At 41.0% G+C, this 22,871-nt stretch overlaps 1 protein-coding gene across 1 annotated transcript in view; it reads left to right on the top strand.

Annotated features, from left to right (window-relative positions):
- CNTNAP5 (contactin associated protein family member 5) overlaps positions 1-22,871 on the top strand; it is a 269,761-nt gene that overhangs the window by 101,382 nt on the left and 145,508 nt on the right. Inside the window, exon 4 of the mRNA XM_063400823.1 lies at positions 18,154-18,301. Coding sequence (XP_063256893.1) covers positions 18,154-18,301 — 148 coding nt within the window. The remainder of the gene's footprint in view (positions 1-18,153; positions 18,302-22,871) is intronic.

Below are 22,871 nucleotides of genomic sequence, written 5' to 3'. Positions count from 1 at the left end.
GGAAGGATTTAGATGCAAGTGACACCAGTTTTCATTCTGCATATGTTCACAGGAGTTGTGATTACAGCAGTATGCATTGTCTTCTGTTTGCAGCAATGCCAAGACCAGGCTGGATGGGGCTCTGAGTAAGGTGGTTTAGTGGAAGGTGTTCCCGCCCATGGCTGTGGGCTTGGAAAGAGATAATCCTTATAATGGATAATCCATTCCAACCCAAACCATTCTGTCATTCTGTGAAACCAAAATTCAAGTGTAGATTAAAGTATGTCCCAGTGAAGCGAGCAGAATTTCAGAGATGAAAGATTGTATTGCTCAGAGTCATTTTAGTGACATTCCTTAACCATGTTCTCAGAGGGTGGTACGTGTTTCAGCAGCTGTGGCGTGGGTTTGTGAGAACTGCTGTCCAGATCAGCAGAAACCTCGAGAGGTGAGCTGGCTTTGTGCATTCCCAGCAGTGTGTTAACCACTGCTTATTGCTGAACACCGTCCTTCACTCTTTCTCAACACATCTTGCCTTGCAGATCCAAGATTTGGATTGAAAATGGTTGCAAGAGCCTCCTGTAGCAAACAGGCAGAAAGCCAAGGGCTGTCAGAGCCTCTGTGGAGGGCTGGTGCAGAATGTTGGGTTAGCATGACCGAGACAAGCCAGGGATGCAGTAGATGCATCCAAAGCCTTGGCAGTGGTTGCTGCAGGCACATCTGCAATGGCTTTTCCAGCCCTGGGTACTGCTAGAGTTACTCATCAGAGGGAGTCTGATGGGCAGAATTTTCAGTGACCCTAAACTAGCATTGCACACAGTCAGTAGGGCAGACTGGTAATCCTCAGCAAAGGTTTTCAACTCCTCACTGTAGGTTAGGTAAGGTTTTCACAGCTAGGAGCTGAGGGGCTTTGGTGACAGCTATCCACCACTTCCCACACATGCCCGCTCTCCCCCAGAAAAGGGGAAAAAAAAGCTCATATTTCCAAGTTGACATTAGTTCTGTTCTGATGAGTTCATAGTGAGGCAGTTAGTAATGAGTTTAAGAAACAAGATACGGTCACATTATTTTTTCCCTGTTTCATTTTTTTTTTCATGTTTTAGTCTATTTCCAGCATTTAATATTTAAAACAAACAAGCACAAGAAAACATGGAAAAAACTTGGAAGGCTAAAAATCAAAAAAAAAAAAAAAAATCACAGAACCTTTCCACCTACATAATTCAATTAAGCACATTCTTCCCATGATGCATTGAGGAAATATATTATTACAGACACAAAGCACTTTGTAGTGTTGTATTATTAACTCCTTCTGGGGCCAGATGATTTTTCTGCCAGATTAGAAGGAAGGAGCAATAGGATGTAGTGTCAATTAACCTAATTGTTGTGGGTCTTTCAACACTAGGGCTTATGTGCATTCCCAGAATGGGGATACAAAAATGTGTGCATTTCGGATTTCCAGATCTTTGGAGAGAGTTTAAAATGCCCTGGATATTACCCTGGTGAGAGCTGTGTGCTCATCTGCCTGAGCAGTAAAAATAGGCTATTTTTATTTAATTGGGTGGTGGAAAGCTAGAGATTTTCTCACATCAGTCCGATGGCAGATTCAAGATTTTACATATGTCAAAACAAAGCCATCTGGATTTGTTTATTTTGCAGTTAGTCTTTTGCAGGAGTCCAAGTGGCTATTTGAGAGCCACTTACAGCATCAGCATAACAAATAAACACAGGTCATGTTACAGCCCTTCCCAGTTTCTTGGGCTCTACATGGAGAACTCTTTGCTTGCACATCTGCAGGATGAGTGTGTGTTAGCCAAAGTTGCAAAAATGAAGACAGGGTCATAAAAAGTCACATTTAGTCATATAAAATCATATGAGTTAAAAGACTGAGTCCCAGTTTTAAACATTCTCATTGCATTATCTTTTTTCTTCAATTCTTTCCTCTCTCAATCCTGTTGCATTTTATGGGCAAAAATTTTATTTTTGTGTTTACAAATGCAGGATTTATTCAACAGAAGATTGAGGGGTTTTAGGGTGTTTTACATAAATAAAACATTTTATTTCTGAGTTGAAAAAGGCAAACAAAACCAAACATGCTTGAAATAACAGACACCTGTTTTAATTGATTGAAGGCAATTATCAAGATTGATTGCTCAACCCCCCTTCAATCTAGTTAGGAATGGTTCATTGTGCAAGTGATACATTAAGATGGTTCCTGAAGTTCCTGGTGGAGCCTTGATTTGAGGTTACGATTTTGTAACAAATCATGGCAGAGCAAAGCTATAAAATGAGACTGTCTCTCCTTTAAAGAGACCTCCAAGTCAGCTGGAAAAGCCTTTTCGATTTGTCTGTGGGGACAGCAATCTCTCAGTTTTATGGTAGTTTGGGATGGGAATGGCTTAATAAAGTTCACTGAAAGAGAAATGAATGCATAAATAATACATAATTAATGGAATCACCAGCACAGGTTAGGTTAGTTTGTAAGATTTTCTAACCAGTGGGTCCAAAATCTTTGAAGCCCACTTCATTTTAATTTTCTTTAATTGTCAGAGCTCACAGGCAGGTTTTCCTGGCCCTGTGCTGTTGTTTCCTTTGTCTAGAGTGGGGCACAGATCAACTCACACATTGTCCTAAGCACCAGGCCTGGAACTTGCTCCACCCAGTGCATGAGGGTGCTTGAAGCAGTTTGTATTTGGGGTGATCTGATTGTGCCTTGGGTTGTTGTAGTAAGGAGGGGCAGAGCTGGTGACTTGTGACCCAACTGTGATGAAAATAAAGCTTAAAGTGACCTTAGAAATAGACCATGTTTTTTCTATTTATCTTTATGGTGCAAAATGAAAGAAAGAAGAGTTCACCTGGTTCAAATATTCAGTTCTATTTTCCTTATACATAATGGGAGCTCTCATGAGCATTAGGAGTGTGTCCTGGCCCTCCTGATTCTGCCAGCTGCTCTCCACTGGGTAGGGGAGGCTGGTAGTGTAGATGTAAGACCTGGAAGCCTGAGTGTTCCCCAGTTTGTCCCTCTCCATCTGTTTGGATTTGGAAGTGGAAACAGCATTTGGATTGAGAACCTTGGAGAAAGTCAGCAAATCCCCGAGAGCTGCCAAGAGGGGGGTGCTTCCTGGGGGCTGAGATAAAGCTCAGAGGATAAATAAGTGATTGTCCTTGTGGGGGTGCAGCTGAACTTGTCTAAGGCACGGCAAGACAATGGCATAAATTAGATGTATTAAAGAAAGGCACTGCTTTTGTAGTATCAATTCAGTCAGAATGTGATGGTGTGATGATGGATGGATCTTTGTGCCTCTTCCCCACCCCTCACACCCCTCTCCCCTTCTGCTCTCTCTGGTGGGCAGTGTTCTGGTTTGCCCCAGTGTAGGAACCACAGGGTGGATAATGCAGGGAGAGCTGTCTGGGTGCTTGCCTAATTAAAGTATTCCAGAGGTGGGGGAGCTGAGATGTTCACAGTTGACTTTGTGCACATTGGCCAGCATAAAGGTCTAAAATGCTGCTGGAAACTGAGCCAGCTGGGCAACTTTGGTTTCCTGAGGTTGCAGGCAGCTTTCTGGTGAATCCCCTCCAGTCCTCTCCTCCTGCAGGATACATCCAGCCCGAAGATAAAGATTGGTTTTTTTGTAAGAGCTGTCTGAAAATGTTCTTCAGTTCTTTAATTCTGGATGAATATATTCTGAGAAGTTATGGTGTCATTAAAAAGAGCAATTATTTTTTTCTTTTTCAGTAGTGTGGATGTCCATTCAGATACTGAATTTTCCTAAGAGTGATAGAGTTTGTAAGGATGGGCAGGTAGGAGGGAGAGGAAGGAAACTGATGGATCATGATATCAGGTCTGTGTTTGATTTCCAGACAACTTTGCAGTTATGATCCCTGGTTCTGACTAGTCAATTTATGGATAAGTTTTCTTTTGAAAAACTACCTGTGTCAGTACTGGGTTTTTTTGTTCAAGATATAGGATCTTTTTTGGTGACACTTTTCAAAGAGAAACTTTGAAATTAAATTACATTTTTTATTGTTTTTCAGATTTCTCCTGTTCAGTATAGTTATTGGAAAATAAGGCAATGAATAAATAGTTCACAAATAAAATTAGTTGGATTTTTGCCTTTTTTTTTTTCATTTATTCACAGTTTCCTATGAAATGTCACCAGCTTCAAATAAGAAATTTCCTTAATATGTTTCACTGGGGGAAAAGAAATAGATGTTTTTCAACTCTTCTGTCAGCATACACTTTGAGACACTGAATAATTATGAATCTCAATATACTCCTTTATCTAACAGCTTATATGTTTTATTAGTTTTGTGGTTTCTGAGGTTTTGCTTTTTCTTTAGAGGGTTGGTGAAGAGATCAGTACAATTTAGCAATAGATTTGACAATTCATATAGACAGACCTAGAAATCTGACAAGGAAACACGTCTAGAAATCCTTAGTAAAACTAAAGCTGCTGGGTCCACAAGTTTTCTGAAAATTATGTTGGGTGTTTGGCTTTCATGTTCTAGTAAACATGAATAATAATTCCCAGTCTCCTGCTGTATCTGTTATTCATTATTTTTATAGCTCCATGTTGTATTCTACTTCAGACAATTTTTTTCAGGCTAAAAATGCCAGTCTGTTTAATCTTTCAACATTCTGAAGACATTTTATATCATTGGCCTACTTGATGGCTGTTTTCTATATTTTTTTTCCAATCCAACTGTATATTTGTCGAATGGAGACACAAAAGTGTCACAGTTTTCAAGTTGGGGTCACATAACTGTTAATATATAAAATAATTTCAGTGCTTTTGGATGGCTGTCTCTCTTCTTTTTCCTGCAATTCCTAAGAACAACTTTGGTTTTTTGGCCATTTTTGAGTCCTGAACTGATGTTTGCATCCAGCAGTTTACAAGGCTTCAGCATTACTGAATGACAGTAGCAGATTTCTAGCCTATTTCAGATGGGTTGTGTGGTGAGGATCATTTTATTTGTGTACTGTGGTGCTTTACTTTTTCTGAGCCTCTTTATTTTCCATTTTACTGCCTGATCATTCCATATCAATCTGATCCTTGTGCAGCTTTTTAGTAAGTCTTTATTTTCACAAGCCAACAACTTTTGTGTTATCACCGAGTCGTGCTAGTTCTCTGTACTCTGTGTTGTCTTGGATATGACATTTAGTAAGCCAGAAATAGCATAGATCAGACTAGACCCCCCATAAATGCACATTTTATTTTGTCATAGAGGAGCTTGGTTTGCTTTTTTTTCTTTCAGTGGTTTTCAACATCAGTTGATGGAAGTGCAAATGCATGGTACCAATTATAGCATCATTATCAATGCATCAACTGATTCCTTTGAAGGCTAATAGTAAATTTGTAAGGTCTGTATTTCCTCTTAAAAAACAAGATGTCTTTTAGTCATTATATAATGATATGTTTGTTTGTTCATTCTGATTTTGGAAATAGTTTCTCCTAATTTATGGATTTATTTGTAAGTGGGTACCACGGTCTGTCTTAAAGCCTCTTAAAACATGCCCCTACATTTGCCACCTTCTGTTTCTCCGCTAATGAAGTACATTCCTGTTATAGGATAGTCATCACAACTAATAGTTGAGCAATTTTATACTGAATTTCTAAATTGTGGTAGAATATTAACTGAGCTTAGTGGATTTTTCTCTATTTTTTTAATAAGCTAATTTGGTACTTCAATTTAAAATAATTTTCTCACCCATAACTGAAAAAGAACCTAAAGCTGGAAATACCCTAAGCTGTATCCTGTACTCTGCTCTCATGAAAAGAATTAATTCACCATCTCAGCAATGGCCTTGTCTTTTTCAAGGCTGTCTTCCTCATTTTTGTCAGGTTTATTCCTTATCACATGTTCAGAAAGACATTTATTACTGGTTTTTATGCCTTATATCAAATAGTTTAATTTTTTTAAAGTTCTGTGTTATGCTGGTATTCTGTACTTACAGAGCTGATCCCAATTTCCATTTTTATCCTTTAATTGTAACTTCTTTTTTAGAGGAAAGTCTTCCTACTTCAAATAGCTTCTCTGATTTTACCAGATGGTATTTACTTCTTTCCTTTTAAAGAAATTTGTTTTCAGCATAAGTGGTTTTCATTTTTTTTTAGATCACCAATATGACTTTAAAGTACTTATATGGTTCGCAAAATAATTTATCCTGATGTTACTTTTAATTTCTAACTAACAAATCCTAGGTTTTATGGGTTTTGTTTCTTGAAGTTAATCTCTGCTTTAAAATAATGCTTTGTCTATATTTCTGCATTTGTGTTTTGAATTACAGTTTTGTGTGGGGTGTTGCAGAGAAGCTCCTCAGCACAGTGTTTTCATCCTGAGTGCTGGTTAAGTCTAAAGAACACGTTGTGTCTGTGTGTTGGGTACCTTGCCTGCCAGCTCCAGCAATTACACATTTCTGTTTTTTAAACTTTGGAGTTTAGGATGATGGGACAATTGCGCTCCCTATTCAGGGATGGGAAAGGCTTCTCGCAGTTTTTTCTAGTCTTGGATCTTTCCTTAATGCCTTATCTAGCACTGAGTGAAATAACATCACTTGATCATATTTTTGATAACCCTGACACAACACACTACTGTGGAAGAATTTCAATCCAAATAGATGAGTGGTCAGTAATAACTCATTGTCTCTCTTGGCTTCTAACCTTCCTTTTTTACTGGTGTTTCCCACTGCATCCCTACAAACTTTGTGCCCTTTACTGCCTCTTCGATGTGGCTGCTTCCCATTCATACCTCTGCTGGGATGTGCTTTCAAACACACAAGGCATAACCCAGGTTAGTTACAATTCCAGAGTTAGCACGTGTGCCTTTGACATAATATAGAGACCTGTACAGACAGGCTCGGCCTGAATTTCCTGGGGGCATGCTTTACTGATGAAAAGGAGTGCATGTGGTCCATTTCTCTCCTGTACTCGAGAGCATGGACTTTGCACAGTTCATTCCTCAGTAAGTCACATGAACACCAGTATGGGGAGAAATTGGAGTCTTTAATAATGCTAATCTGATGCTCTCCAAGGATGCCATATAATAAACAATCTGGGAGCCTGTAGAATTGCTGCATTTTCCTTTAGTGGTAGTGTTGATTTTGTGGTGTTTTAGAGAACTGCTGTCAATTTGTGTGTTCTCCACATGGGTACTGGTTCAGGTGTTCATTAATGCTGTACTGCAGAAACTGGGTGAGTTCAAATGTGCATGAGAATGCAGCACTGATGCAGAAGCACTTGAGGGTATGTCAGTGTCCTTCTCTACTAGAAGCTAAATTTGTGTATTTGCACAGTTCTCTTCTGTTTGCTGGATAACAAGCTCATCTTTGAAAACTGAACTGTGAAGGTACATCCTAGCCCAGCCTATTATTCAGGCCTCACTGTGTGCAAAGGGTTTGAAAGGAAATCCTGTAATAGGTTAATTTTCCCCTCTGTGGGTTGCATTGTCTAAAAGCACTTGCTTCTTTCTTCCCCTCTTTGTTACTTTTCAAGGTGTAGCTACTCATACTGCTTTCAGGATAAAAAGAAAAGCACCTTAAGCACAATGCCTTCATCTTAATATTTGCAAAAAATGTTAGGTGTTCTTATTTCTTGTTCTAAGGACGAGCACTTTCATGGATCCTATTCATGGATCCTTTCTTTCACCTATGATCAGGAGATAAAAAGAATAAAAGAGCCCTGTGTGCTAGATTTCACACCTCAGGAGAAGGGCTTGTTAAGGACCTATTGATTTTCTCTCTCCTCAACTCCCTCCTCTTTCCCATACTTCCCTTGCTCCTCAGCTCTCACCTCTTTTGTCATACTTAAATGGGAAATATTGATACCATTGGAGAGGCTTCTAAAATTTCTAGTTTTTAAGTGTTTGCCTAGCTATGATTTAAGGTAAAAACTGTATGGAAATGAAAGGAAAAAAGGCAACTTACAAAACGCAGCATCACATATCTTGCTGTTACAGAGTGCCAAGAATCAAGTTCTCTAGGAAGATTCTCCTTGGGGAAAGGACAAGAGTGAAACTGTAATTGAAGGTCGTAGGGACAGTCCAGTGGGATGCATCCCAGTTTGCACATGTACAGAAACATCTATTGCATAGAAACCCCTCTTGTTGAAAGAAACTATTTCCACCTTCCTTCCCATGTGTTCATCCACATGAGGGTAGTGCTCATTTCAAAATCCGTTTTTTACAAGCACTGAAATTTCAGACTTGCTGAGAAGTTCCCATAACCTTCTAATTCTAAAATAAAAGTAGTAGAACAGTTTTTATTGCTGGTCTGATGTGATCTTGGGCCTGCCAAGTGTATCAGGACTCCATATGTACTACCATAACAACAGTAACAGGTGTTATTTGTATGCCAGCAAAAATTACACTTCAGAGTCAGAATTTCAGGCCTCCTCCTTGGATCACTAACAGAAAGTTACTTTTTTTTTTTTTTTTTAATGCTGTAGTTTGGAGAACATCATGATATTCAGAGCCTACTACTGCGGATTGTTTGGTGTGGTTGGTGTAATGAAATGTGTGGTCGAATCTTAATGCGCAGATATGCATTTGGAAGACATTGCACATTTGCCTGCCAAAATGCTGCAAAAGCTCATCTTACTCTATTGCAGGAGGAAGAGATGTGGTTTCTTTAAGTTGCTTTAGTGTCCTCAAGATTAATTTAATGTGGCTCAGTGATGGACCTCAATGTGAAAGTGCAACGACAAGACTCAAATGTAGGATGCTACAAGCATTACAGTAATGGTTTTGTAGGAGGAAAAAAAGTAAATTAAATTTAGCCCTCCTGTGGTAGGGACAAGTCTGTGTAACTCACTAGGCCAAGACTAAGGCAAATGTATGTGAGCACAGTTTCACTGCTCTGAGGGGTGGGATTGTGTCTTCCATGCCATGCACATGGAAGAGCAGTAATGGGTAATAGTCTGAGGGCTGTACCAGGTTGGGAATTTTCCTGATGATGTCCTTAACCCAGGTCCCAGGGAGGACACAGTCTTCCATAAGAGGAGGATCTGTCCAGTGTATTGAACCCTCTGTTCCCCTGAGAAGGGAGTTGGCTACTACTAAAATCTGTTATTATTTTCTTCCTTATGGAAGCTGCTAGGGAGCAGTGGGGAGGAGGGTATAACAAAAAATGCACCTGCATTTCAGTGCTTTGTAGAACGCTCGAGAAAATCAAGCCTACCTATTTTTCTTCTTTCACAGGATATTACTTTCCTGATCCAAACGCGAACGCTATCAAACTTTATAACAGCGAAATAATGTAAGATAATGAAGCACAGTATTCATCTGAGGTCACTGTTGCATGGAATAACTAACACCTCTCTGGTGTCATCTTGCTGGATCCGTCTGGCAAATTACAACCAGAGAGATACTGAGTGCACAGCACTAGCTATTTAAATGTACTTTGATGAAGCTAAACACAGAGAAGGTTCCCAGAGTTCCCCAACGCTGCCAGACATAAACACGTTCACTGCATTGTTAATCCCACTAATTTAATGTAAAGTATGAAGGTCTCCATGAGATTTATGCGGAACAGCTGAAATCTATGATTAGTGCTGGCAGCAGAAGAGCAGTTTCAGTCTGTTGGCTAAGGTTAATCTAGTCAAGGTACTAGGGAAATATTTATCCTTGTTGTGATTTAGTTTAAAATACTATCTTCATGTAGGATTGCCTTTAAGATAAAACACAGGAGGCTGAACAGAAGCAGGAATTAGCTGCCGACTTTTAGCTTAGACTTTTAATTTACAGGTTTAATTTTGCTGCTTGCTTCTTGCTTCTATTATTTATTTATGTAGCAGTGATGATATTAACAGCAATAACAGCTTCACCTCCAGGTGCTCCAAAGCTGACTCTAAAATCTAAAGATAGGGATCCATTCTCCATCAATGAAATGCAATTTTGTGAGATGCAACTTCACATATATATGCCAAGGGTGTCTCAGCGTGGTAAAGGAAATTGCACTTGGTTCATTGCTGGGAAGAAGAAGGGCAACCTGTCCAGCTACAGATTGGATGAGGCACTTGGGCTACATCTGTATGAGGAAATGGAAGAAGACAGAGACCATTTTCTCATCCTGAGGTCAAGTGGTGTATTATCCATTTGGTAAATTTGAATTCCTTCAAAAGAGATCAGTGTACCCAAGTTTCCTATTGGAAAAGGTCTCTGGTAGATACAGAATCTCAGGCTTTGCCAAGGTACAGTTTGACAGACTCTGGAAGCAGATTGACATTAATTCAAACTGTTTAAAGATCAAACTGTCCATTTCAGTATAGAAAGGTGCTGCTGAACAAAGCAGAAAAATAAATTAGAATTTTCTAGGGGTGAATGAGAACACGGGAAAAAATGCGCAAAGGGTTAAAAAGCTCTCTAATATTTTATTTCATTTTGTTTGATCTAAATAGAAGTGTTTCACTGTCCTTAAGGGGTCCGAGAAATTTCATGTTTCTAACGTCACCATCACTACACATGTTTTTAATTTTGATACAGACTTACTTAGAAAAGAATATTATGTAGATTGTCTCAATGTCTATTTAATTTTTTAAATGCTTTTGCTTGCAAAATATTTTGATAATGTAAAAATGATGGGTTTTATTGGAAACACTGTGATTAGTTCTGCCAACTGTCAGCAGAAGGATAATAAGCAGCATCCTTAACATAAATGTAGTTTACTTTGGGCAGTCATCTATCTGTTGTTAATGATGTTGTTAACAGCATTTGTTCCTGAATTTGGAAAGTAACTAAGCAGACAGAAAGGTATGAACTCAGTGTAATGGGGTGGATTAGCAGCAAATAACCTTCTCACTTGAGCACATCATTTAGGGAAGTGATGAATTAGTATGGACTCTGACACATTACTGCATCTCCTCTCCCCTGCTTGCACAGAATTTCCAGTAGCTCAGAGGTGTCTAGGTAATGCTCAGGAGCCCAGGTGGACACTGCATTGCTGGAGCACAGCAGTCAGCCCCTCAATAAGTAACAAGTGTAATGCAGTCCCAGTAGGACTCCTGCTTGATCAGGACTCATTTGAATCCTTGCTGTGTAGGGAAGTTTAACTACCTCTCTGTAGACAATTTTTTTTTCCCCCGTTAGGGGGGTAGAGGGATGAGTTGGAAAGCTGTCACTTCTTCAGATAATATGTTATGGGAGGATAATTTTGACAGGTGCTTCTTTTATTTCCCCCCCCGCTCCTCCCTAATAGCAGCTCTGACTGTGTGCCAGGGGATATTGTTTCTGAGGTTATTGTCTGACAGTGTGCCAGGGGATATTATTTCTAAGGTTCTTGTCAAGGATGGGTGTTTCACAGAGAAAAATGTAGCTGCTGTTAGGAAAGAAGAAACATAAGCAGAAAGGAGGCTTCTCTTTATGAAGGTAGGATAGGGTTTAGACTGGCTTGAGTCATAGAATTGAAGGTGGAAACTGAAGCATGAGTCTGGAAACAGGCAAATCAGCTCAGGCTGTTAACCAGAAATAACTGTTTACCTTTTGTCATGAGGACTGCGGTGCATTTATAGGAAAGGGACGTGAAGTGGAAAGAGAGGCTCAGAGGTGACTGGTGTGCTAAGTGGACACAACCTGCCCTCCAGCTTTTAGTCCCTGGACCAGGCTGACAGCTGTTTCCTCTTGGGCCCAGGCTAAAACCTCCTTAAATCAGTGCAAAAATCTCTCATTTACTCTCCTATCTAGGCAAGTTCCTCCAAGTAAGTTTACTTTGTATCTACAGATGCTTTGAAAGAATACTGCAACAAAATTTAACTTATCTTTGAGAAAGAGAGGGGGGAAAACAGAGTACTTAGGTTTGCCACCCATGTACCAAATGTAGTGTGAGGTATTGAAAACAGAGCTCTAAACTTCAGCACTTAAAGCAGCTGAGCAGTCCTCCTCATCATCCTTTCCTTCTCCCCAGGGTCTGGCCCCCTCTAACAGCAAAATAAATTTTTTAAGGCCAGATGCTGGAAGAGAACAACTTCCAGAGGCCAGGTCCTGCCGTGAACTCCTGAGCTGGGCAGCTGCTCTGAACTCACCCTCCAAACGAGGAGGAGCTTTTAGCAGCTCTCAGTCTGGGCACAGGGCAGTGGAGATGGCAGCAAAGCAATGTCACTGTGTTCCTTGGTGACAAGATATTAACAGTTCTGGCTTGATGTGTTAGGCAGGACTTTCTCCATTACATAAGCAAAGCAACATTTTTCACTGCTGGCATTCACAGGATGCAGAAATGGTAAAATGTGAAAAAAGCCCAGACATTTAAACTTTGAAGTTATATTTTATTTTTTATATCTTTCTGTATTTTGGGGCTGAGCTGAGGTGAAAGGGGCAAGTTTCTACAATCGCCTGAACTGACAGTTACTTTCGTTTTGCAGCAGAAACTAAATGTATCTTTTAATTTTCATTGTTGCAGAAACCTGTAGCCACAAACCTGTCCAGGCCTAAGGTGCAGCTAACAAGCACTGATGCAGTACAGATCCTTCTCTGTGAAAAGGAACCCCGTAGCATCCCATTAAAATCAGAGGGTGCTGAGTTTCTATGTGGTGTGTTTATGGCAGTATTGTGTCCTCGTCATGGTAGTCTTTGGACTCTTTCCACACATACAAGCAGAGACCTAGGACCCCTACCATAACTTGGTTTTAATCACTGGTTTTCCTCCAAACTCGGATTTAGTACCCACACCCAATAGCCCCACTGTGCTGCACAGAACTCAAATCCCATTGCCTTTGGAAAAGATAAAAGTCAGAGTTTGTTTCAGCCTGAAAAATGTGAAAAGCTAGGCAATGATTTCTCCTTCCTCTTTTAGATTTTCATGTTGTTTCCTCATTGAAAATTCATGTTTTCCTCTAAAGTGCATGTACACTCAAGTACCTGGGAGCCATTTCCCAGAAGTATGGTCTGGATCACAGCACAAACTCCTAGATCATGATCCTTCTCATCTGGCTAAGGAAGTTTAAAGGAGAGGATGACACTGTTTTACTCACAAGTACTGCAGTTTTGGGATTTATGACAGTCTTAGCTGCTTTTTGCCTCCCTTTGCTTCTTCACTAAGCTGTGGATAGCTTGAATCAAGTGCCCTCTTGTCCTTTTTCTTCAGGCACTGGAGACAGCACACTGTGATGTCACGGGTGAGATTTGAAGGTGGAGTGCTCTTTTCCGTGCTTGTATTTCTTTTACTGAAGGTTGAAATGTTGTAAATTGCTAACATCTGTGTTGTATGCCCTCTGCACATTTATAATCTGATTATTTCTTTCCCCTCAATTCAGCTCATCAGAGTTACTTTGGCAGAAAGGAGAGTTTTCAATATGTCATAAAACACCTCCCCTGGAAGGTGGTTAACCTCAGGTCTGTCTGCTGGCTGTACAGGGCTGGGGATTGTGCCCATGTTGCTGCTTGATACTCATTTTGAACCCATCCCATTGCCTGCCTAACAAAGTGGGAGAGCAGAATGAATTCAGCAAAGCCATTAGGAGAAATACCTTCTGCAAGTCTGTAAATAAGTTGCCATTTGGTGTGCAGAGAGTTCATGCTGGGGCAGGCTCAGATAAAGTCCTGCATCTGATCTTATCTTTTGAATTAATTAGGTTTCCCTGAGCAAACACTTGTACCCAATTTCCACTTGTGTGTTGGGGGTGGAGACCAGTCTAAGAGTTTGGCTAAAGGATGATCTAAAGCTCATCAGATCTCACTGGTGTGATCTGGCATAGCTCTGAATTAATGCATGAGATAAACAAACAAATATGTGTCTTCAGGGTTATCACACAACTGTCATATTTCACCTCAGTTGTGTGACATTTTCCTGAACTGCCCTTGAAAAGCTTTTGGGATCTTCTCTGAAAGGGAGAGCTGTAAAAATAGCCCATTTAGTTGAATCATTGTTTTTCCTGAGGGACTCATCCATGCAAATTCCAGGCAACAACAGCAGTTTTGAGATTTATGCTTCTTTTCAAAATTTTCTTTTGCATTTAAACTGGAATTCCATTTTGTCCTATTTCACTATAACCCATGAACCAGGTGAGTGGAACATTGTATATGCTTGTCTCATTGCCATTCTTCCCTACATGCTGACAGCTGCTGCCCAAGAGGCAGCACTGAGCTGGTCAGACCCTGCTCCAAACCACAGCAGCTGCTCTCCCCTCACCTTTTCATGCCAGTGGGACCTGCCTTTGCCTGCTCATAAAAAAAGTCTCATAAAATATTACTGTGGTTCCGTGGTCTGTGTCACAGCAGAGCACCGTGCAGCCAGGCATTGTGAAACAAGCTGGGGCTGAGGGGCAGCCCTGGCCAGCTGTTAACCTTGCAGCTGCTGGCACTGGGGAAAAGCTTTTGCCTTCAAGAAACTGGTGGCAAAATCGGGCACTAATGGAGCTCTTTGATTTATATGCCCCATAGAATGCCAGAGGCAGAATTTCCCATGTAAATCATCCGTCTGTTGTGTTTACAGGGGTTGTTAAAAGACACAGATTGAAGTATTGTGCTCCCTCCCAGAGCAACTGTGTTGCATCGGGAATGCAAGTGCTTTGTTTTCTGCACTTGTTTGTCATTTTATTCCTGGGAATTAATCCTTATCAACAACAAGTTGTAATAAAGGCCATTTCTCAAGAGGACTTCTGCCATTCTCACCGATAGGTTTACTGTTAATCAATATTTGAACCTCCAAGGCTGAGAAATCTGGTACTGCATCCTGGTTTCATCCTCTTTAATGGATGGATCTTTTTCTGTGTCAGTGTGGATCTTAAGTTTTCAAGCGACCGTCTGTGGCAATTGCTATTATTCAGTCAGTGGTCTACAGCCCACAGGTGGTCCATAAAGCATCAAAAGGTGATCTGTATAGCAGTGGGAGTGGGAAGGGAAAATCAAAGCAATCCTGAAGGCACACACACAGTGCCACCCTGCCGGCAGCAGCAAGCAGGGATGTGCCAGCAGCACAGAACCACCCCATAGGCACAGATCAATGGGTACAGCATTGCCTGGGGATTTCCTTTCCTCAGAAGGGTCACTAGCTCTTTGCATATTAGAGGAGCTTGAGAAAAAAGTGCTCTAAGGGCTGTATTGGACCTCTGAGTAGTTCATTTTTACCAGTGTGGCTCTTGCAGTATGGGAAGGATGATTTTACACAGCTGCCCATCAGGTTTGGAGTGAACTGATCTGGAGGCTGGATGTGAATAATTCTGGCTCTTGCCTGAGGTGTTGAGGGAAGAAGATACCTAGCAGAGATGCCAATGAGTAGGCAGCGAGATCAGCTTCAGTGGGTGTGGTACAGTGCTGAATCTTTTTCCCTGGCAAAACCACAACCTCCTTGATGGCATGGACAGTCCCTAAAGATGCTGGACATCCCAGCTTGTTTCACAGTATTAAGGCATATTTTTTCCTTTTGTCTCTTAATCTTCACCTTTACTTTCACTCTAGTCACTGCATTTTAAGCTTTTCTTCACAACTGGGAGGACTGGAAACTCTCTGTTCCCCCTTTCTTGTTCTTCTTCTTTCTTTTTTGTCCTATTAAAGGTGAGATGTTTACATAATCACAAGGCTACAAGAATATGAGCCTTTGGAGCAAACAAACAGAAAACAACAGTCTCCTTTATGTATCCTATATATCCATTAGTGTCTTACCAAAAATGTGAGGACTGCACAGCTATGACTGTGAGATTTACTCTCTACTGACAATTTCATTACTGAAAAGAACAAGCTTTTTCACTTGAAATATAAAGAAAAAATCTCTGAAAGACTCTCTGCTGGAATTTGAAATTGGCTTCTATGTGGAAAGCTGTATGAGTGAGATCAGGGTGTATAGAAGTACTCTTTGTTCCACTCCTCAAAACATATCTGCCATATTTGGTTAACTTTGAACTAACATCAAGAAGAATCTCCATCAATAAAAAAATATAGCTAAATTTGTGCAAGGTTAGTTAACTGTCACATAATACTTGTGGAAAACAAATCTTGTGCATAAAAAGTTCAGAACTAGGAGGTATACGGAAAGCAAAGCTTTGAGGAAACTGGGATAACCATTTTTTTCCCCTTTTTAGCCTGATAAGCTGCTAATAGAAACAATTTTACAGATCTGTAATGGATTAACCCCAACCATTATCTGAGCCCCACATAGCTGCTCACTCTGCCCCCCCATGGGATGGGGGAGGGAATATTGGAAGATAAACATGAGAAAACTCATGGGTTGAGATAAAGACAGTTTAATGGGTAAAGCACAAGACACCCATACTTTTGCAAGCAGAACAAGGAGTTCACTCTCCACTTCCCGTGGGCAGGGAGGTGTTCAGCCACCCCCAGGACAGCCGAGCTCCATCACATGTAATGATGACTTGGGAATACAAATTCCATCACTCTGGACATCTCCCTGTCCTTCTTCCCCTAGCTCTGTGTGCTTAGCACAATGCCAGTGGGATGGGATATCCCTGAGGTCAGCTGTGCTGGCTGGGACCCCTCCCATCCTCCCTTGTCTCCTCACTGGTGGGATGAGAAGCAGAAGAGTCCCTGACTCTGCAAGCACTGCCTGGCAATAGCAAAATCATCTCTGTGTTGTCAATGCTGCTTCCAGCACAAATCCAAAACACAGCCCCACACAAACTACTATGACAAGAATTAACTACGCTTCAGCAAAACCAGCACGTGATCACAGGTTTTGAAGGGTGGTTTCTCAAGGAGGTAACTGGGATTGTGAGAGATCATTTCAGTGAAGTTGTTCGTCTTCAGAGGCAGGCAATAACAGCAATGAAATGCAAAGAATGTTTTAGGAAGGGAGATGTATGTGGTCTTTTGCATTCATGACTGGGTGGGAAATAAGGCTTATTGTATATAGAAGAGAATTCTCCCAAGTTGCAGTTTTTAAGGTGAAATGAAATAAACATGGTATGGTTTCAAAGCATTATGCCTTAGAAATGTTCCAGAATATTGTTTATTTAATATAGTTCTAATAAAACAATGGAATGCTTTGTTTAGTAAATCAAGAACACACAGAATTTGAGGTTTTACGCCATCTATAATAACATCTGGAAAAAATTGGAATGCTTTTATTTGAGGAAAAAAATCGAGCGGATATGAACCCCTAATCTCTTTAATACATCCTTCAACCATCAAAATGAATTGTAGGTCTGTTTTAAGGAGCTTGTTTCAATTTTGCTCACAGTTTCATTGTGTAGGTGAATGATGTCAATTTTTGAACTGCAGAAGCATTTTAAACTGGTACAACTTTTTGTGATGAAATTTTATGCTTACAAAATACAGGACCTCTTTTACAAATATGGCTCTTCTGTAAGATTGTTTTTGTGTGTTCTCTCTTTGGTTTTCATGTTTTACAAAACTGTAAGCTTCAAATTTCAATCCTAGCTGAATTGCTCAAATGTTCTGAGGATTGCAGGAAGTCTGTGATATTCCTAGGCCAATATTACAGATAAGGGTGTAAAGATGAATTGAAAATGCTTCAGGCAGGAACACAGCCTTGATGTTTTTCTGCAGGTTTGTCTTTGAAATCCCTCAGTCATTCTTCATCCATGAGAGAATTTCCTCTTCTTAAGTTACAATTCTGTCTAGGGCCATTAATTTTGGCTTGCTGTTGCAGGCAATTAATTAAATAGGTAAGGAAAAAAATTAAATTATTATTACTGTTTGCATGCTTTAACTCTGTTGGGTGCAAACACAAAATGCTGATTCTCCTGTGTAGTTACTCAGCCTTTTATCTCTTCCTGTTCCTTGCTTGAGTTTTCTGTTGGGTATCTGGAAGTATGCTGTCCTGTTCTTCTTCCCAGACTCCGAAGAATTTCTGTGGCTTATGTCTATCGTTTAGTACTTCCATGAGTGCACCAAAGGCTAAATGGAGCCCCATCCTTCACTGTGCCTGTGGGACTCTGACTGTTTTAAGGGTTGATGGAGTATTATAGTGCACGAGAATAGCCTGGGCTGGGAGAAATCGTGCAGCATCTTCAGCATCATCCCCATCTACAGCCTGCTTTTGTAACTCTGTGTATTCATCCCCCACGCTGCTCAGGTGCTCTGGGTGCTGCTCTCTCCCTCGTTTCCCTTCATAAGAGATGCAGCACTTACAGGAGAACTTGCCAATCAATTTAAATAATTTTAAGTAATATTTGAGACTTGGAATTGTGAAGAGGGGGGACAGTTACAGCTTTTGTTCAGAGTGCTGCATCCACCTCTTGTTGCCTAATGTCTCACCAAGGCTCTTTGTCCTTGCAGGTTTTCCCAGGGAACAGCAATGCTGACAGCGTGGTTCACCACAAGCTGCTGCACTCGGTGAAAGCTCGGTTCCTGCGCTTCATCCCCCTCAAGTGGAATGCTGGGGGGCGGATAGGGCTCAGAGTTGAGGTCTTCGGCTGCTCTTACAGTAAGTGGCTGCATCTTAACCCACATTTTGTCCAAGAGCTTTTACTTCATGCTGACGGTGCTGTGGAAAGGGTGCAGTAAAAGTTTTATGAGTTGAAATGCAACAAGATACACATTGCCATTGTTTCTTTCTTTCAGTAGCTGTTCTTGCCTTTCTGCCCAGGGAGGTGCTGCCCATCTCGCTCAGCTGGTGAAGCCTCCTCAGGGCTGAGCCCACCACAGAGCAATTTGCTGCTTCTGGGAGTGCCAGGCAGTCAGATGGTGCAAAGCCTCCTGCCCACTGGAGGCCATAAAGCTAATTGGGATCTTTATAGGGCAATATTTGCCTAAGCAGTTCATTTCTGAGTTTAAGGCAAGTTACCTAGTTGTGAAGTGCTGTGGATTTTGCAGCTCTGGCTGTATTTGGGGCGGGTGACTTTATAGCTTCAGAGTGTAGAGAAACTGTCTGCTGATTTAATTGCTTTTAAAATGACAGCTTTCTTTGGCCACTCTCAACATGTAATGGCCTTTAAAGATAGGGTCTGTGGTGTTTTGGGCTTTGGAGCAGCCTGCAAATGTTGCTGGGTTGGGGTGTTTTGCCAACAAATCATGTTGTGCTGCAGATGTATGACCCATGGCCATGGCAGACTGTGAATGGAAGGCAGAAGGACTGAGGCTGCTCCATTGCAGAAAATGGAAGTCCCCTCATGAGAAAATACAAGTCCAGTATTTGTTTCTGTGGTGACTTTGTGTTCATTTTTGTGACTTGAGATGCTGCTGGAAACGGGGGAGATTTTGTTGTGGAGAGTGGCACAAGTCACCATCATGTGACACCACTGTACTGGCACATCTCCACATTTAGCTCAGGACCTTATCTGTTCTTCCCAAGCACAGATAATGGGCTGTAGCAGAGTAAGCTTAAAAACTATGTGTGAGGCAACCTAAATTAATCTAAGCTAAATGAAAGAGAAGTTTATTGAACTTTTTGATTCACATGTTCCCACTGAACAAAGACAGAACTCCAGAACTCTCTGGAGCCTTGTCACTGCACGTGGATCTTAGGACTGCTTCCCATGGTTTCACAGGAAGGTTCTTATGGTCACTGTGTAGGCTGTCACATCCATTCAGCTTCTTCTAGATGCTGTTTCTCCACCTGTACAGGCACTGAAGACTGACCTACAATAGCCTGATCTGGATGCACAGTCATTAGGGCAAGAGACCTTTTCCAGGTAAATTAGTGAACATGAGAACTGAAATCTGAAATTCAAAATCAGCTGCCCTTGGTGACATAACTCTGAAACAGCCAGCTAATCTGTTTTCAAGAGCTTTCTTCTATGCCCAAACCTCTGCAGTGAAGAGGACACACTCAAAACAGTTGTATAACAAATAGAACTTGAACTTAGGGAACTTTTGTGGCTGATTTTTCTTTCCTCAGTGCTGGTCCATCTGATGTACTACATGAGCGCTACTTTCATGTCACACTGTGGTTGTATTTTCTATGATACAAAGAAGATTTCAGAGTCACTTGCAGGCTGAGCTGCCTTGTATAATATCTAAGTCTTCATCTTTGTCCTGTACCCTGCAGTTGTAGGAAATGAAAGTGCTTGTGCAGAATTAAGGTATGAGATTAAAGTGAGCCAGGAAAGAAATAAAGGGATTCATAAAACTTTTACAGGGTGTTGAAATATTCATTCCATTTGTATAAATGTGCCATTCACATTTCTCTCTGGCAAATTGCATATGCCAAGCAATACTTGTCTACAAGTTGTGCTTATATAGTTTCACTGACTTGGCTACTCCTAACCTAGACACACCAGCACTGTAAAAAAGATGTTTGATCATTTATAAAATGTCATCTTTAGTGGAATACTGACAGAATATCTGCTGAAGATCCTGAGCTGGTGTACAACTACATAACTGCATTTTGTAAAGTTGATAGCAGAGAGGCTCATCCACTGTTTTCAGTTGGAGCACAAGAAATATTAATAATCTGGGGAAAAAAAATTACAAAGCTCGAGTTTCTAGAGGCAGGCTGTTGAGCAAGGCAGGAAGGAAACTGAACTAGAAGAACAAGTATATTGAATGTGCACCATCTTCATGCACATTGAATGTGCATGTGTCTGCATGTATATGAAAAGAAGGGATGTAATGCTGAGTAGATACAGGACCAGCTGATACGAATCCATCTGTGGCTTCCCTGCTGCCTTTTCAGGTGAATGTGACAGTCTTGTGGCAGCAGAAGGCTCTGTTATCTCATTTTTGGCATCTGACTCTGCTGTGCAGTATTCTCTGCTCGAGAGGTGGCAGGAACACAATCCTGTGCTAACTTTTGCAAGTGCAGCTTTCAGTGATGCCCGTTTAGTAGGGGCACATGGAAGGGATCAGGTCCTGCAGGTCACCTGCCAGGTGACACTGCCAGGACACACCAACAAAACGTTCTGAGGAGTCCTGCTGTGTGCATTGGATGCCAAAGTGGGTAACTGAGCCTGTGATGGTGCTGTGCTGCTGAATGGAACTTGCTGTTGTTTATTGCTTCTGCTAGGAATAATTTACTATGAATTTATTCCTCAAGTCTCCCTGTCAAACAAAAGAGCTTTCATTTTTTGTCCTTTTTTTTTTCTTTCTTCTCTTTTTCTTTTCACCCTCTATTTGGCCACGAGTTGATGTTGTTTCTTCAGAAAAATAAAAACGCATGTTTTGAACAGAAAAGCTATTTCAGATTGAGTGTACCTGATCCTATCCCATACGGATCAAAGTGCCTATGAATATAGGGATGCAAGGCAATCATATAAGCTGTAACTCACAGATAGCTTGCTAATTGTTTACTTTCTTCAGAAAGTATGCATTTAAATGAAAATTGATTACATTTATTTGAAATTCCTGTAATAATCTCATCTGGTATCCTCAAAATAGGTACTGAAATAGGAAGGAGATGATGATCTGAAAACATACATTAATGTTTCCTGTTCAGAAAAGGATTGATGATGAGTTCTATGGAAAGTTCCATGCAGAACTATGTGTAAGCCCTTGCTGTCCCTTTGCAGCAGTGGCTCCAGCAGTGTATTTGTAGCAGATAAGCAGAGCTGCAGCAGAGGACATGCTCAGACAAATGGCAAACCAATTGCTTTTGATGCTGGAGGTGGCAAGGGGCGACAAGTGTATCTTTATACTTGGGAAAAGTCTTGTTAGCTTAGCACGAGAAAAAAGTAAATTGCTGACACAATTGCTTTTATAGGATAAGATTTATAGCTGCATTGAAGATGCTGATCATATTCTATAGCTGGTTAACAACCCAAGGTGCATCAGCAGAATTGGGTGCACATGCAGTTAACAGGCTGGGATACCACAGGAGAAACAATGATGGGGTGTGAGACAGGGTGTCTTCTGAGAGCAGAATTCTTCATTTGCAGTTCAGGACTCTGATTCTCATATTTTGCTGCCATTGCTTCAGGGAATATGATCTGATATGATGATTTTTCATTAAATGATATTTTTACTGGATTCTTTTTTCTCTTTTTTTACCTTTTTTTTTTCCTTTTCTTTTCCCCCACCTTCCTTCATCCTCTCCTTTGTCTTCCTATGAGATAGAAAATAATGTTTTACAAAAACTGCTCAATGTCTGATGGTCTTTGACCAGTAGTGTTTGTAATCAAAGGCACTAGGTAAATACCCAAATAATTGCTTACCCAAATGAAGCAGAAATCTGTGATAGAGATAAAGCTGCGTGGCACAACACCTCTGAGGTGGTCATCCACAATCCCTTGGGTTGCATGTCTGAGAGGGAGGTGGGCATGGCTTTAGGGTCATTCAAGGCCGTAAGGTGTGACTGGCCAGGGGTCACTTCTGTTCTGACCAGGAGCTGTCCTCTTCCTTTGTGCCAGGAGTTAAAGATTCTGCTCGTTGGTGTAAGAGCAAGACTGAAAGCTCCTCTCTCACATGGCAACTGTTCCTAGAGTTATTCCTGTTTCAGAATGTCTTTCAGAATGTCTTGTGAGTGTTCCCTTTTCCCAAAGTCACTAGGAGGAAGAACTGTCTTCTTGAGTATGGCTGTGTATCTCCTCTGCTGCTGGGAGCAGATTGCTGCACAAGTAAGCTCTGTGCTCTCAGACTGCTGCCAGCCTGTCAACAGCCTTGGGGAGGAGGACAGTGTAGAAAAGAGCCCGGAATGAGTAAAGTCTGTCTTCAGGGAGTGGAAGGACACCAGCAGGCAGTGCAGGATGAAATCACATGTTGTGTTTTAGTCTGTTATTACTACAGATTTTCTGAGACTGGAAACATTTTGGATTCTCGTTCTCTTGCTGCAAGAAGGTTACAGACATACATGAACTAAATAAACACTAAGCAAACACTAAGCAGATTTTCTGGAGTGGCTGTTTTTAACAGGAACCAATGATTTGATGTCATGCAAACTGCCACTAATGACTTTTGGCTGCCAGTGTTAGCATTTATTTGACATATTCCCCTTTCATTCAGGGCTATTCAGGCCAATGTGCTCACAACTGATAATTAGTGGAGCAGAGCTTTTCAGAAACAAGTTTTCCTTTGTGATATACTCTGTAAATGTCAGTAGTAGTAGAGCTCTTCAAGAAATC

Source organism: Prinia subflava, chromosome 6 (assembly GCF_021018805.1).
Source record: "Prinia subflava isolate CZ2003 ecotype Zambia chromosome 6, Cam_Psub_1.2, whole genome shotgun sequence".
Lineage (NCBI taxonomy): Eukaryota > Metazoa > Chordata > Aves > Passeriformes > Cisticolidae > Prinia > Prinia subflava.
Note: the sequence above shows the minus strand (reverse complement) of the source record. Positions and strands in the feature narration are given on the sequence as shown.